This window comes from Passer domesticus, chromosome Z, assembly GCF_036417665.1.
Source record: "Passer domesticus isolate bPasDom1 chromosome Z, bPasDom1.hap1, whole genome shotgun sequence".
Taxonomy (NCBI): Eukaryota; Metazoa; Chordata; class Aves; order Passeriformes; family Passeridae; genus Passer; species Passer domesticus.
In genome coordinates, this window is record NC_087512.1 from 53,070,122 (window position 1) to 53,086,448 (window position 16,327).

Consider the following 16,327-nt stretch of genomic DNA (forward strand, 5'->3'; position numbering starts at 1 on the left):
TCTACCCAGTTTATACGTAGACTATCTTCTTACAAAATTTTTCAGTCAAGACTTCAAGGATAAAACATTTTAAAGAAGACTTCTGAATGTTTTTACATCTTTATAAACATGGATTGTATTGAAATAATCTGATCTCATCTATGTATCAATGCAAGATAGAGATGTCAGTCTTCAGCGTAAGTGATAAAGAATCATGGAGGTTACAAAAAGTGGTATGAGAGAAAGGTCCAGAATAAATGAAAATAGGGACTTATATGAGACTCAGTCCACTTCTCTGAACTGCTCTGATTCAGTTATCAGCATGGCAGTGGACAGTAGGTAAAACAGAGTTTTAAAAAGCTGACCCTTCTGAATGACAGGATACATCATTGCTCCAACTAGGACATTTATTTAACAGCTGCTTCTGATGATTTGTTCATTGAATGACCTTTTTTGAATGAAAATAACAGTTTCTCAAATAAAGAATTCCCCCTATGTTTTAGTAGCTGTTGTTGGTGGGACACTGCTTGACCTTCTCAGCAAGGTCTGCAGTTCTCTCTTCTGTGGCAACAACTTTGAATTCCTAATGGACTAATATTATCTTAAAAACAAATCAGTTTGAAATAATCTTTTTGTATTTTAATCTGGCCAGACTATTCTGGCTCCCTAAATGTAAATAATTTTGTATTATTAATGAAGAAAAAAACCAAAAAACCCCACTATTCACTACTAGAGAATTATTTTCTGCACATATGTCCATGCTTCCAATTTGCAACTCTATTCCTTCAAGTGATGCATATTCCTCAGACTGAACACACCTGCCTGGGAATAATGCTGGTTACATCAATGTGCCTTCATTTGTCCTGTCAGGTGATTAAATGTCTTGTAGCTGTTGCCTGCAAATACCTGGGTTTCTAGAAGCTGAAAGAGACTGATCTATCTTCATGAGATAGAACTGTCAATCTGTTAAGAGCAAATTGTTCCATTGAAGAAGTAGCACAACTGTTTCTGAAGAAAAGCACAGTACATTTGCAGGGAAACCATCAGATGGATACAGAAAATTCATGTGGCTGTATAAACTTCCATACAGTAAATCACACCCTGACATACCAGATTAACAGGTCCTGCATCTTAAAATACATGGTTTCAGTAGTAAAGGTGACCAGATGCAGGTAACATTCCTCAAAGACACAGGATCCACAGGGAATGGGTTCTGTTACTCACCCACATTGACTTGGTGGCATCACCATGGGGTGAATGGATGGATTCAGAGGCACTTGCACAACACTGGTCATTTGCAACATTATATTTTATGTTGTATATTTATTTATGTTTATATTTATTTATGAGAGTAAAAAACAAGATATATGTTCAGTAGAATAAGCCTCATTATAGTCTATGGTCTAACTGTATGACTAATTTGGTTGTTATTTCTTTTTCTCTCTCATTAACACATAGATTTCTGCAAATATGTTAGATAATTGTTGAGCAGTTTATGCAAACAAATGGAAGCCTACTAGATATTCATTAATTGCTCACTTCAGCGATTCACGATTTATAGTGTGTTACTGCCATTGTTACTGTTCCCAAAGCTGGGTGGGGGAGGACACTTTTAAGATGCAAGAACAATGTGTAAATCAAAGGTAAGCACTTCTTTTGTTTTTGTCAAAATAGATGCATATATGGTCTATTTATAAATTTGTACTTGCTGTCTTCTTGTATATTCTTGCTTTTAACCTATAACTGTTACAAATCCAAAAATTTCCTCTCTTCTCAGTGAAAATTTATTAATCCACCTTTTATCCTGGGTAATGCATCCAATATTAAACATCTTGGTTTCACATTCACATCATCCCTCTGAATAAACAAAGTGCCACATAAAAATTAGAAATAGAGAGCTAATTGGTGATAGGTTGTTCCCTATCACTGATGTTTTATCTTAAAATCACTCCAGATTCTCAGGAGTCCTCAGCTGCCTAATAAAGATCTGGAATAAATTGTAACATTAACCAAGTCCAATGCTTACTGCTAGTTAAGAAATTTCACATTAATAATAAGCTGGTCCTTATTACTCTTATTATCCATCTTTTTCTGAATTCAACTTGTAAGTTCACTGCCACCCAATAAAGGTCTGGTGTATCAAGGCTGCTATTAATATTATGATCTCAATCACAGATATCAAATAATTCCATGTAATCACTGAAGCAGTTTTGTCTGGGCTGCAATTAATTTTCTTCACAGTAACCTGTAATGGCCTACATGCTGCACCATTCCATTTATGAGCACTTACACAGATGACAGGTAGGGAAGGCTTAGCTAGTGGCACTGAAGCTCAAATGAGGTTGGTTTATATTCAAATTATTTCAGGTGGGATAAAAGCATGACAATGTCAGGTGCACTTAAGTCATGCACATTTCCTCTTCTGAACCATCCTGGATCTCCCAGCCTGATGCTCAAACGACCCCTGTACTAGAAGGCTTGCAATGTCTGGATTCCAATCCATTTTGCAGGCAGGTCAGCCCCAAACACTGATAACAAGGAGTCCTGAAGCAATTTCTGTGTTGCTTGATAGTATCCAGAACTTGTAATTCTACGCTTGCACACATATAGACCCTAAAACTGCTTCAGATTTATGAGTTATACACCTTGTAATCTGAATAACCAAATAAAACTGTGGAAGCTTAAAGGAAAATAGGGAAGAAATCCCATGTCAAAGGTTTTCAGGGACTGAAAATTAGAAGTATTTTATATAATTGGAACATGATACAGAAAAGCATGTAGAAATGGTGAGATGGTTAAGAAAGAAAGTCAGACGTGAAAGCAAGCCTTTGTAACTAATTTAGGGAGCTTGCTTCTCAGATTAGAAAATGTGAGCTGAGATTCTCTTGCTAGCACTACGTGTCAACAAATAACAGCATAATTTACAGGACTGCTTTTGTTCCTGCATCTCCCCAGTCCCAATGGAGGATGTCTCAGCTACATTAATGGCAGAATGTTACCTTGCCTCCTCTGCCAAGAACTATGAGTTGTGCTGGGGAAAAAGGACAAGTGACTGAGCAGGCTGAGAGCAGAAGGAATATGCAGAATAGGCAGTGACTTCCCTCCCCAACAGGTCACCTCAACCCATGAATTCAGGGCACAAAGAGCCACAGGGTGCCTTTCATATCTGATTCTGTGCTCCCTGATGCTTCATACAATTTAAGAGTAAATGGAGGAGATCCTGAAAGGGGACAATTTTAAGCTATGTAAACCTGAACCACAACAGGTGAATATTTGAATTTCAGAATTTATGTCCAGTGAAATCACATGTACATTTGACAAATCACACAATACCTGACCTAAAACCTACCTCTGGTGCCTGTGTGATTTGAGTGCAAGTTTGATATATATATCTATTAAAAAAAAAAACAAACAACCAAAACAACCCAAAACAAAAAAAAAAAAACAACCACAACAACAACAACAAACACACACAAAAAAATCCCAACCAACCAACCAAAAAAAATAACAACCAAAAAAACCCCCAAAAACAAAACAAAACAAAACCAAACACCAACCTAGAAAGAAAGAAAAAAAAAAAACAAAACAAAAAAACAAACAAAAACAAACCAGAAAACCAAAACTGTAATCCCTGAAGACCCCATAGGTGTGGAGATGAGAGGCCAAATTTTACCTGTGAACTAAAGGATGCGGGGGGTAGTTGTTGATGTGCTATGAACTGTGGTACCAACTGCCTGGATACAAATACTTTACAGCTCTATCTCCCGTAGTCTTCATCCATAAAACATGGAAATGCTAATGTATGTTCTCATTGTGGTGGTGCAGCTGTAATAATCGCCCAAAAAGAATAACTGAAATTAGGTATAATGGTGAAGTGAATAATTTTCCTGGACTTCTGATTAACAGATTGATGGCTTCTTATTTCTGGGAATTAGGGTTTTCATCTTGAGGAATTATGACTTTTCCCATAAACTCTTGAAAGCCATATCATGGAGTTATTTTGATTTGTATTTTCTTATATTTTTACATTTAAATCCTGTATCTACTGTGTTTACTACTCAATCCAGAAACCTACAATTATTATCATGCTATTTCTTGCTGAAGTGCTGTTCTTTTATCACTTTACAAAGACGTGAAACCTATATGAGTGTTACGTATCTTGCAGACAAAAATCTAAATTTCTGCAGGTTGATATTTGTGAGAGTGCTGCTTAGAAGTCCTCACAAGTTAACACATCACGTAATAGTTGCAATTCTAACAAAAATTTGAAATCAGGATTGTCTCCAAGAAATTGTAACAGAAAGAGACTTGGATCTCACAGGAGTGAAGTACTAAATAATCATCTTATTAATGCTATTTCTTGTTACTTATGGAAATGCTTTCAGCTCTTTTCAACTGTATCTACTGAAGACATAGGTGGAGTTTGAAACATCTGCTTGTTAAATATATGCAAAGTGTAATGGAATAGCTTTTTGGAAATGAGCAGTAGTATTTGAAGATTGCATAAAATGAAGGGAGAAGATTAACAAAGTAAGTGGGATGGGGTTTTCACATTTGTTTGAAAACAAGTTATTAGGTTTTATTTATTTATTCAGAGTTTGTATTTAGCTGATGTATTATTTGTTGGAGGGGGATGGGTCTTTTGGGATTGTTTTGTTTGGGGCTTTATCTTAAGAAAGCCCTTTTTCAGTGACCTGATTAGAGATCAAGTTTGGTTTAACAAATACTTGTCACAAGCCTCACTCACACACACCAGTGCTGCAGCTGTCAACTGTCACAACATTTGGCTTAGAAATTTGTATTGAACCTTACTTCTCATCTTGAGAGATCCTCTGGCCATGTGATATATCTCAAGGAAATCAGAATAAAGTGCTGCATTCCTGATTTCTCAAAGAAGCTTCTGTATTAGAGCCCTCAGATTGTGCTGCTTATACAGCTTCTGTGTTAACTTCCATCTTGCTTTTTTATTCCTCCCTACATATGGTTGGTCTTTCTTTTAAAAGACATAAATAAATGAAGACCACCTCAGCCAAAAGCATCTATTTTATCTGGAAATAAGCCAGTTTGTCAAGTCAGAAGATGCTGATTACAGAATCCTTGGTAAAATAAATCCTCTCTTCTACAGATCTCAATTAGATTTGCTACTCTGAGAGGCTACAGAGAACCCAGCTTCAGAATAATAAGCACAGGATGACACATTTTAAGTCATAAAATGTTCATGATTTATTTCAACATCTGAACTGCTAGCACTGGAGAAAGGACTATAATTTCTTATCTTCTGCCCTCTTCATATTTTAGTGCATAGAGTTTTCCCTTAATTCATTACTCTATCACTTAGAATCTCTCTCCCCGAAAAGAATAGCTGTCACACCTGTGATGATAGCACCACACTATAAAATCTAAAAACAACAACTTCCTAAAATGCAGAGGAGGAATACTTTCAGAGATACAGAGCACAAGCTTCACAGACTCACCACTTGTGCAGAAACCTGGCCTCCTCTGCTCCATCAAGGCACATCTCCAGATTTCTTTAACAGTCTTCAAATATTGAAAGGTTTCCGAAGAGGAGGGGTATAGTTTCAGGATAGCTTAATATTTACTTCTGCACCACTGTTCAGAAATGCCATCCCTTTGTAGGGTTGTGTGGCATTAAACACAACCTCACAGAGTAAGAGTTTCTAGCCCAGTCCCCATCTTAGCTCCATATTTATGTGCATCCCAGGCACAGAGGTTCCCCAGGCTTGGGTAAAGTCATGGAGAAGACAAATTACTGCAACAGAAAAGGAGAAAAATGTGTATGGATAGGTTGGTAAAAGAATACCTGTGGCTGAGATAATTTCTCAAAGAGTTCCTATCAAGCAATTAAAAGCCAAACATGTGCCATTTTTTGGGGTTTGGGGTTTTTGACTGAATTCATCACTTAAAGGATATTATCACTCAGAAGTACTTCTTCAACAGTGCAATGTATAGTGTAGGTTGAGGTTCCCTGAACAGCGTAACAATGAGTTGAGCTTTATATTTTTATCTTTTTTATTAGATGATCTTTGCATTTCTGAAAAATAAGCTGTGAAGACCAGAAATTACTGTTTCTCAGTACCTATAAATTAGGTAAGGAAGAATGAAATATAATGCATATTATCAATTCTTAAAATCTTAACCCAGGTTCTGACTTACTCAGGAATAACATAGCAATTCAAACTAAATGGTCACAGAAAAAGATGTTATTCTGTATTAAGAGATTTTTACACAATACCTGCACTACACAATAAAATAGAATACTACGTACTGCAGATTTTAAATAAGTTTATATACATAGGGCAGGCTTTTACAATAGTAGAAGGGGATTTTTTTCCTTTCCTCAAAATTTTCCTGACATAACTTTTTTTGTTGTTGTTGTTGTTTGTTTGTTTCTTTGCAAGGACTAAAATACCTAGCAAATTTATTTTTGAGTTAAATTTACACCTTCATTGACAGGTGCCTGATTTCACAGCTTCTAGGGCAAAAGTCTATTGCTAACTTATCTTCTGCCCAAAGAAGTTCACAAAGTGAACTTCTTTGTCCTACTTTACACACTATGCATTTGATGTACTTCTACTCAAAACTCATGTCTTTTGGATTGTAGTGAATCAGAAAATGGAAGCCAGACTCCCCTTACATGAGGGAAAGCTGAAATTAAGGAGTGGAAAACTCCAAGTTTTACTGCCTTATTTCTTTATTCAAAGTAATTTTGACTCAATTTTTTTTTGTCTCCCTGTAAAAACATGATTATGAACTGCCTATGTATATCCATATGAGATGACGTGGATGAAGAAAAATGAGAAAGCCAGGAAAAATAACAGGTAGTATTGCAGGTGGAGTGGTAATTAAGAGGTAGTTAGGAAATTACTGTTTCCCTTTAATTCCCGAGCAGTGGCCTGTGTGGTGCACATGTGTATGTGTGTGCATGTGAAGAAATAACTGAAGACAATGTGTGAGTTAGTTGACAAAAACAGTCCTTTTTGCTGTGTACTGATGTACAGGGGTGCGCAGTTGACTGTTTTCATGTAGGATTACGTGTGACACAATTCTTTCTCTTTTTTTGAAAAATTTGAAAAAAATCAGAATATTACACATGAATACAATGTGAGGAAAAAAATGACCTTAAATGGGCATATGAATGTGAATATATACCACACATCTTTAACCTGAAGAAAAAAGGATACTGCCTTAGCATGTCATACAAATTGGTGTATTATGTCAGGCTCTTGCTTTTTTGTCTGCTGAACATTATCAGTCATAACTATCTGTCCACTATGAGTACTGACAGTTACTGCACCAATGGAGGTGGACAGATCAAAAATAGATATAAATAAATATAGATAGATATATATATAGATATAGATAGCTATATAAATATAGATACATACACATAGATGTGTGTGTATATATATATATAGAGAGAGAGAGATATACATTCATACAGTCTATAGAGAAACAGGCATATGGAGGCAGGAGACACTTAAAATATAAATCACATAGGACCACATGGCAATAAATAGAAGGTTTAATTTTACACCTAAAAACATACATCATTTTCTCCTGAAGTTAATATAGGAACAATTTACTAATTCTGGTTATGCCAATGTGATAAACAAATGTCCACCCATTCCTCCCCTGTCCCTTCCACCCTGAAGCTTTTCTTCCTAATCAGTGGGGAAGGCTCAACCAAAAGCAGTGTTCCTTCAAGAGACAAACCAAACATTTGCAAGAGCCTCTTGATAACCACTTAATACCACCAATTCACTGCAAAAGAAAATTAAAAACCCAGCCAACTATATTCTGTGCGGAGCTGGGAATACATAGAGTTTTAAATACCTATCATATTAATATATAATCTTCTAGGGTGCATATATAGGTGTTTGTATATGTGTGTCTATAAAACAAACATGCTTGGATATATATATCACAGAATCACTTGGGCTGAAAAGACTTCCAGGATCATCAAATCATGTCTGTGACCAATCATGTCTTTCACCAAACACCACTTTGTCAAAGAGACAGAAGCACTGAGTGCCACATTGTTATTTCTTGAATACACCTCCAGGGCTGGTGCTTCCACCATATGGGCAGCCCATTCCAATGTCTAACCACCCTTCTGTGAAGAAAGTCCTCCTGATGTCCAGCTGAAAGCTCTCTAGCTGCAGTTTGAGGCCATTTACTTTCATCCTGTCCCTTGTTACCTGGGAGAAGGGGATGACCCTCATTCCACTACAAACTTCATTCAGTTTTAGAGAGCAAGGTCATCTAAGCCTCTTTTTCTCCAGGCTAAACACACCCAGATTCCTCACCTGCTCCTCACAGGAATTAATCTCCTTCCCCATCTCTGTTCCCTTCTCTGGCACTTCAATATCTCTCTTGCAGTGAGAGACCCAGAACTGGACAGAGGATTTGAGATGCAGCTCCCCCCAGTGCCAGCACAGAGGTCACTGCCCTGGCCTTGCTGCCCCACTATTGCTCACCCCGGCCAGGTGCCCTTGGCCTTCTTGGCCGCCTGCCCACAGGCTGGCTCAAGTTCAGCTGCTGCTGACCAGCACCCCCAGGTCCTTTTCCACCAGGCAGCTTTCCAGACACTTTTCCCCAAGTCTGTAGAGCTGAAGGGGTTGTTGTGACCCAAGAGCAGGACCCGACCCATAGAAGTGGCCTTGGGCTATCAATCCAGCCTGTGAGATCCCTCCACAGAGCCCTCCTGCTCTCCAGCAGATCAACACTCTAACTTAGTCTCACCCATGACCTCATGGAGGGTGCAATTGATCCCCTAATCCAGATCATCAGTGAAGATATTAAACAGAACTGTGCCCAGGGACAGCACCAGTGACCAGAGGCCAGCTGGATGCAGCACCATTCACCACCATTCTCTGGGCCCAGCCATCCAAACAGTTTTTAACCCAGCAAAGAGTACTCCTGTCCAAGCCCTGGGCTGCCAGCTTTTCCAGGAGAGTGCTGTGGGAAAGGCCTTCAGTGCCAAAGGCTTTGCTGAAGTCCAGGTAGAAACCCCCTTTCCTGCATTCACTAGGCAGGTCACCTGCTCATGAAAGGAGATCAGGTTGGTCAGGCAGGATGTGCCATTCCTGAACCCCTGCTGGCTGTGCCTGATCCCCTGTACTGTATTTGCCATGTGATCACATCCAAGATGGTCTTCTCCATCATCTTCCCTGGCACTGAGGCCTGTACTTCAGGCCTGTACTGTGCCTCACAGGCCTGTACCTCCCTGCATCCATTTTCCCACCCTTCTTGTGGATGGACATCACATCAGACAACCTCCAAATCATCTGGGACCTTTCCAGTTAGATTGGACTGATGATCAGTGATGCAGAGCAGCTTGGCAAGCTCCTTCTCCAGCTCCCTCAGCACCCTTGGATGAATCCCACCTGGTGCCATGGACTTGTGAGTGTCCAAGTGTCTCAGCAGGTCACTGCCTCCCTCCTCCTGGATCGCACAGGGTCTGTTCTGCTCCCTGTCCCTGTCTGCAGCTGGGACTGGTTGCCTGCGGATAAACAGGCCTTACTGTTGAGGATTGAGGGAAAGAAGGCATCTGAGCCTTTCCTCATCCTTGCTTCCAGTGTTTGCCTCTGCATCCAGTCAAGGATGGAGACTTTCATTGGGCCCATTTTTGTTGTTGATGTATTTATAAAAACACTTTTTATTATCTTTCACAGAAGTGGCCAGATTGAGTTCTATTTGAGCTTTCACCTTTCTAATTATTTTTTTTCACATGATCAGGGACATCTTTATACTCTTCCTGAGTTGCCTGTCCCTTCTTCCCAATGTGTATATATATTTATATGTATGTGTATATGTATATATGTGTGTGTGTCTATACATATACATGCAAGCATTAATGCAGTTGAAACTTTTTAGATGTGCCTTATAAACCATTATGATGTCCTTCAGACCCTAACTCCAGATATCCAACCCCAATTATCCACGAGGCAAGCCTATTACCTTTGCATTTGCTCATTCTTCTTTCTGATCCACCGACATAAAGTATCTGCTGTCCTCAAATTGTCTAACTTATTTGTACAATTGTATTAATCCCAGCTGAACTATTTCCAGAGTATATATTGTTGAAAGCTGTTGCTCTGTTTCAGATCTGAGAAAAAAATTGATGGGCCTGAACATTTGTCTGAATTTGAATATCAACCAGTCTGCAGGAAGAATGCTGCTTCATATATACTGATTTTGATAAAAGTGATGCAGAAGTATTATTTAAGCATCACAAACTGTGTGAGGGAGGATGCCCACACATAAAAAAGAAGGAAATCAAAATGAAAATTCTCCAAATTAGTCTCTATTCTTGTATGTCTCATTGACTAAGACAGACAGGGTCTAATATTTCATAATACTTAATTGCGCTTAGGGAACAGCACACATCAATTAGAACTGAGAAATATTAACCAGGCTTCATTCAAAGCATTGCTGAGAAGCAAATAAAATAAATATTATCTCATTTTTATGGATGAAAAAGCTGAAACCAAAAGAAATACTGGGAATATGCCAGGATCCAGGCTACAGACAACCCAGCTCAAAATCCTATTCTCCTTTCAGCAGAGCATGTTGCTTTACTGCAGTGGCAGCACCAAAATTACTTCAGTTGCAGTAGTTAGCACTTGGTAGACCTACGATGTAGGCAGGCACTTAGTTTCTTAGTTTAGAAACCATGCAGCAGAGTCCATCTGTTCTCATCACTATTTTTAAAGCAACTTGTCCAGACTCAGGTAGGAAATTTAAGGCGAAGATGGATCTAATTTCTTGGAAGGTATTCACCTACCCAGATTCTGAGATAATCTCCAGGCTGCTTAGCTTCCTCAAAACACATTAAAAGGTGGAAAAGTAGATAAGAGACTTCATATAAAAAATACAACATATATATGTTTGCTTCCTTAAAGAACCGCATTCTTCCAATATGATCCACATGCTGTATGTATGTTGTTCGCAGCAATGACCACTCCAGAATGAATGGCTGTAAATATCACAAAATTTTTAAGTCTCAGTTTAAGAGCAGTAAGAATAATTTTTGTAAAGTGTATCCTAAAGATATTTCACTTTTCTCTAGCACTGAGTCATCAAGGAGAGGTAAAATGCATAGTAAAAAGCAAAACAATCTCATATTTGCAATTGCAAGTGTAAAAGTTCATAACAGTACTCTGCTCACTTGATGACTTTTTCTGAAGTGCCATGTGATCTGCTTTTGCTTCTTTCCTGATTCATGAAATAGACTTACCCCCAAAGAAATTACATGGTTCATATCTTTACATTTACCACCTGCATGGAATTTAAAAGACCTGATGTACATAGCAAATATGCTCATTTGCTATACATTTCAGTTATGCTCAGCAACTAAGCACAAAGGTTAGATGAGGAAATCACAGGCAATATTTTCCATGCTTATTCATCTTACCATTAGATGTTGGATTTTAAACTTTTTGGTTTTTTTAATCTCTTAAGAACCATTAGAAATTTTATTTCTTATACATTATTGGAGAGTGTCTCTCATGCTAATTCAAAAATCAACTTTTCTTTGGACCTCTTTAACCCTTCTGACAGTGGTCTTTTAGCAGCTGTAGAAGCTAAAGTTCTAACTTGCCTCTTAGTTTCCTGAATTTGACATTAAGACACTTCAGGTGTAAGAGTCAGAGGTGTTCTTCAAAGTAAGTTTTATTCACCATTAGTGTATTTAAAGGATTTTAAACTACTCCTAAACTTCGGCTTGACAATACTAAAATCAGCAGAAAATGGAAGCATTTTGCTTCAATCATTTTGAAACAATAAAAACCCTTTTTTATTCCCCCTTTGAAATTGTAGAAAATTTGTATTAATAGTTAAGAATTATTAAACCTGTCAACAGAAATATAATTTTATGAACGCTTTTATTTTAGTACACAATAAGGTTTGTATAAATGTTTTGTTCTGTTACTCTTTAATTATGTAACCCCTATAAAAACCCTTAAACCACAGATGCAACCACCCACAACCCCCAGACCCCCCCCCAAAAAAAAAAATAAAATTAGTGAATAATCTACTGCTATTTTATTAAACAAAATGGTAAAAAAATATTAATTGCAGAACCTCCTAGGAACTCAAACCCTGTACAAGCATGTATTCTCAGAACTGGATGATAGGTCTTGCCCAAAATTTTATTGCTCTTAACTAAGAATGTATTAATAATGCAAAATGAAAAATTACTCATTCTGTTTAAATGAAAAGAACACTGATAGCTATCTTATGTTTCTTGCAGTCTATTCCTAGTGGACTACTTCAATCCTAAAGCATCCTGTGCTCTTACCAAAGCTGTTCCCATCAGGCAAAAGTAATAATTCCAATGCTTTACTTCAAATTACAGCACTTCAGTGATCATCACTCAGAAATCTGAAGCTGCCCATCAGCCACCAGTCTCCTAATCACACATCACTTGTCATCACTTCCACAGCAATCTGGACCACCCTATCCCTGTCCCTCATCCTGTTTTTACAGATCTCTTCCTTACAGAGTCAGTCTTGTTTGAAGCAGCAGACTACTTCTGTTCAGACAGTCAGTTTGAATGGAAAAATCAAGAGTATTTGATCTTTTGTCATTTTTTCTTGTCTTCTAATTTCAACCTGTGTGCTCTTCAGAGCTTCCTTATGTACATTTATGAATGGAATTCATAAACGGGTTTCTACCAGAAAACAATCACAGGCTCCTCTGCTTTTCCTCCCATCCCTTTTCCTCTACTATTGAACTGCCATCCTTTTATCTAATTGTTTTCAAAAAGGCAACAGAAAACTGATCAACATTTTAGTACATGACTTGGCTCACACCTGGCTATTTTTTATACTGAGATACTCTGAACAAAGATGAGACCTCCTGTTGTAGGAGCACTCTTAACACCGGTAGTTCACACCCTGTGATAATAACTACATCTCCAAATTGGAGAGACACAAGCAATGGCACATCCTTAAAGCATTATCTCCCATGTTCTCATTTACACAAAAAATCTCATTTGTGTAAGAGGATTACTTGTTTTCATAGCAAAACGTCCCAAAGTGCATAATTTACACTGGGAACGACTCAGCTCTGTGAGCCTCTTAACCACACTGCTAATATAACCAAGGCGGCATTAAGTCAAACTTATACATTATTGTTGATGTAAAAACAACTTATAAGTTACATAACTATAGTCTTTTCCTTCAGTGCCATTAAAAAAAATCAAACCCGTGCTACCGTAAGTCTACCAAAGTCTAAACTTACTAGTTTCAGATACACAAAAATAGATCTAGCATAAATACATAAATGTGACAATTGTAAACATGAATTAATTTCCATAAAGGCAAAAAAAATAAAAAGGCAAAGAAATATTTTTAAGAAATGTAGCTCTTCCTAGTGCATTTCAGAACAAGAATTAGAGGACAGTATACTCCTAAAACATTATGGGAATCACTGACATAATGAACAGATGAAACCTCAAAAATTTTTTGCCCTTCCATAGGAACAGCAGACCACAAGCTGCAGCAATGTACATGCTCTGCTTCTTCCAGTGTACCAGATGCAAATTCAAAAGCAGCACACACAACTGAATCTTTGTGCCAGTTTAATCTTTGGCTCACATTCAAAGATGACAAATTAATGCCAACATTTTACTCATGTGAAACCCACTCATTACATCTTTCACTCAGACCACCAGTGGAGTCACCATTTGGACATGGTTATGCCTACCCACCCATCCTTATGTTTCTACATGTGAATGTTCTTGAACATTATGGAGTAACGAATGTTCTAACACTGGGATAAACTGAATCAAAACCATTCATGAAAAAATATCATGTACATGCCTCAAAGATGGCTTGCTTTCTCTCAGACTTCTCTTTCCATCCTAGGAATATGAACTGCTCTACCCCATGCCCCACAGTGTCTTTCTGCATGAAGTCTCTCAGTCCATAACTTGCCTTTCTTCTCTTAGTTCCTCTTCTTGCTTTCCACCATCTATTTTTCAGAACACACAAAAATAGCTGTAGTATAAGTGTGACATATATGGAGTTCTAAAAATAAATTGTGATCTCAACTGGTTCTCTAGCAATTTTGTAGTGGTAAAAAAACCCACTACAATATATTTAATTTTACTTGGGTTTGAGTTGGTGTTTTAATCAGTTTCTGAAAAAAGATGAATTGTGTCATGGCATTTTTTGAGCAAAACAATGTATTACATCAAAGACAAAATAGTGAGTATTTAAATTTTTCAAGGTCCTTTTTTGTTTCTTTAATGAAAGAAAAAGACATATTTTTTCTTAAAGTTTTCTACCAGATCCAAGTGTATATGGACAACACCAGCTGAAGGTACAAGCCAGATTTGTGGGGATTAGGCATTTCCTCTACAGTACTGTTACCTCCAACAGCTGTTTTAGTGATGAGGAGTCAAAGCTCACTCACGGAAAATACAAGTTTAGCAGTTTATAATCCTAAATCTAGCATATTTCCCCCACATGAATAAACTGCACAGAAAAAAAAACAACAACAAAAAAAGACAAAAAAAAAAGAAAGAAGCAAAAAAAAAAAAAAAAGCCCAGAGAAAATCCCAAATATATTCCAAAGCAAAGCAAAACAAAACAAAAATGACTTACTGTCTTCTTCAACATTTTGACGGCGTAAGGTTTCTGGGTCCCTTTCTGCCTGCATCTGTAGACAATGGATGTAGCCCCACTAAATTTAAAATAATAAAAAAAAAAAAAGGAACAATAGTTGGGTTGTACATACAACTCTTCAAATCTGTCAATAAACAGAGTTGCCTATATCTTCTACTCTTCCCAGTTTGGGCAAAACTATCTCACTTTTCCCCATAGATGCACTAAACCCTCCCCCCCAAAACCCAAGAAGTGTCAAAAACCCTTCTGTGTTTAACCAGAACTTCAGCAGTTACCCAGCCAACAGAAGTTGCAAGAGTTTAACATCCTTCTTGGCCACACCTTTTCTGTCTCATGGCAGTTCCTGGATGTTTCCTTGGCTAATTAAGTCACCATATCTTGCCTTCGTTAAGGAAACACATTTGCAACAATAGGTTACATTGTGGGGGTCTTCTCACTAATTGTTGATGACAGCAGTGGTGAGACAGAAAATTTTTGTGCTCTTCCTTGCCCACTGGACCAAAAAGTAAAATTTTGCACCAAATGGAGGAGGCAGCACTTTCGGTTAATTCACTGGAAACTGGTGGGATTTGTTCACAGCAAAAATGGACTGGGCTTACAACTGTTTGCCTTCAAGGTGTAATTACTTGAATGTGAAAAGCCTGAGCACTCATGAAATTATGGCTCTGCTGGATGGAAAGCACTTCTCTGAGTGGATAGTTGGGGCAGATGGTCTCCAGGGGGAGGCTCAACTTGCTCTGCTGTACTTGTTCCTGTCAAGGGAGGGCCCTGCACTCTAGGAATTACTTAAAGAGAGGTTGAAACCTCTGGCAAACTCTTACTGGTTACAAACCCTTCAGATACCTTTGTATCCTACCCAAAAGAGATGCACTGAAGCACCATCACTGAAATGAAGGCATTTTTGGAAACTTCCTGCCCTCAGACACACTCCAGGACTTAGCACTTCTAAGTAGCTGCATAATTTTTAAGGTAGAGGGGACTGCAGTTGTCATATCATGAACAACCACTGCAGAAGTACATACAGCAGTGCTGCAGTGAGAGAATTCTCATGCATACCAGACACCAAATTGCAGTGCAGATCCCTCTGAACCAGGAGAAACTCATCTCAGTGAGTCTATATGGGACAACTATGACAACAGCAGCTTTCTTTTAAACACTAGAATGGCATAGCCATGCTTGACTATAGGAATAAAGCTGTGGCACAAGGTTCATTATTCTAGGTGCTGTACAAAACTGCCATGGGTGCCCTGCTCTTCTGCCTCCTCAGCATGGGCCAGACAGGTGCCAATACAAGGCTCTGAGTAGTAGGCACAACCCTATTTTCATAAGTACATGAGTGAGAACAAGAACTGGCACTTGATTGAGAAGATTTATTTCAGAAAGACCTCTTCATAAAGAAAGGTCACCTGTGGCAAGGGTTATGCAGCTCAGTCATCTGAGGGCTTCTCTGCACCACATATAAATTAATCTTCACTTCATCTCAAATGCTAAAATGGTTTGTCTTGCTTAAAAGTATATTGATAAATGTGTGGGAGTACTGAGAGCTTCAGTGACTCCCAGAATCATTACATGAATTTAATTAGATCTCCTCTCCTTTGCCAAATCTCCAAAGACTCTATTTAGCAAGAAGAAAAAATATACCACATTAAAAAAACCCTCACATCTTTTAAATACAACAAAACTGTTAAAAGATA

General features: G+C 38.0%; 1 protein-coding gene across 2 annotated transcripts in view; it reads right to left on the bottom strand.

The window, feature by feature from the left end:
* The window catches only part of CAMK4 (calcium/calmodulin dependent protein kinase IV), a 140,903-nt gene that overhangs the window by 61,998 nt on the left and 62,578 nt on the right, over positions 1–16,327 (bottom strand). The window contains exon 2 of one of the 2 annotated variants that reach the window (XM_064404953.1): positions 14,613–14,691. The exons of the other annotated variant lie outside the window; for it this stretch is intronic. Coding sequence (XP_064261023.1) covers positions 14,613–14,691 — 79 coding nt within the window. The remainder of the gene's footprint in view (positions 1–14,612; positions 14,692–16,327) is intronic. 2 annotated transcript variants of the gene reach the window in all.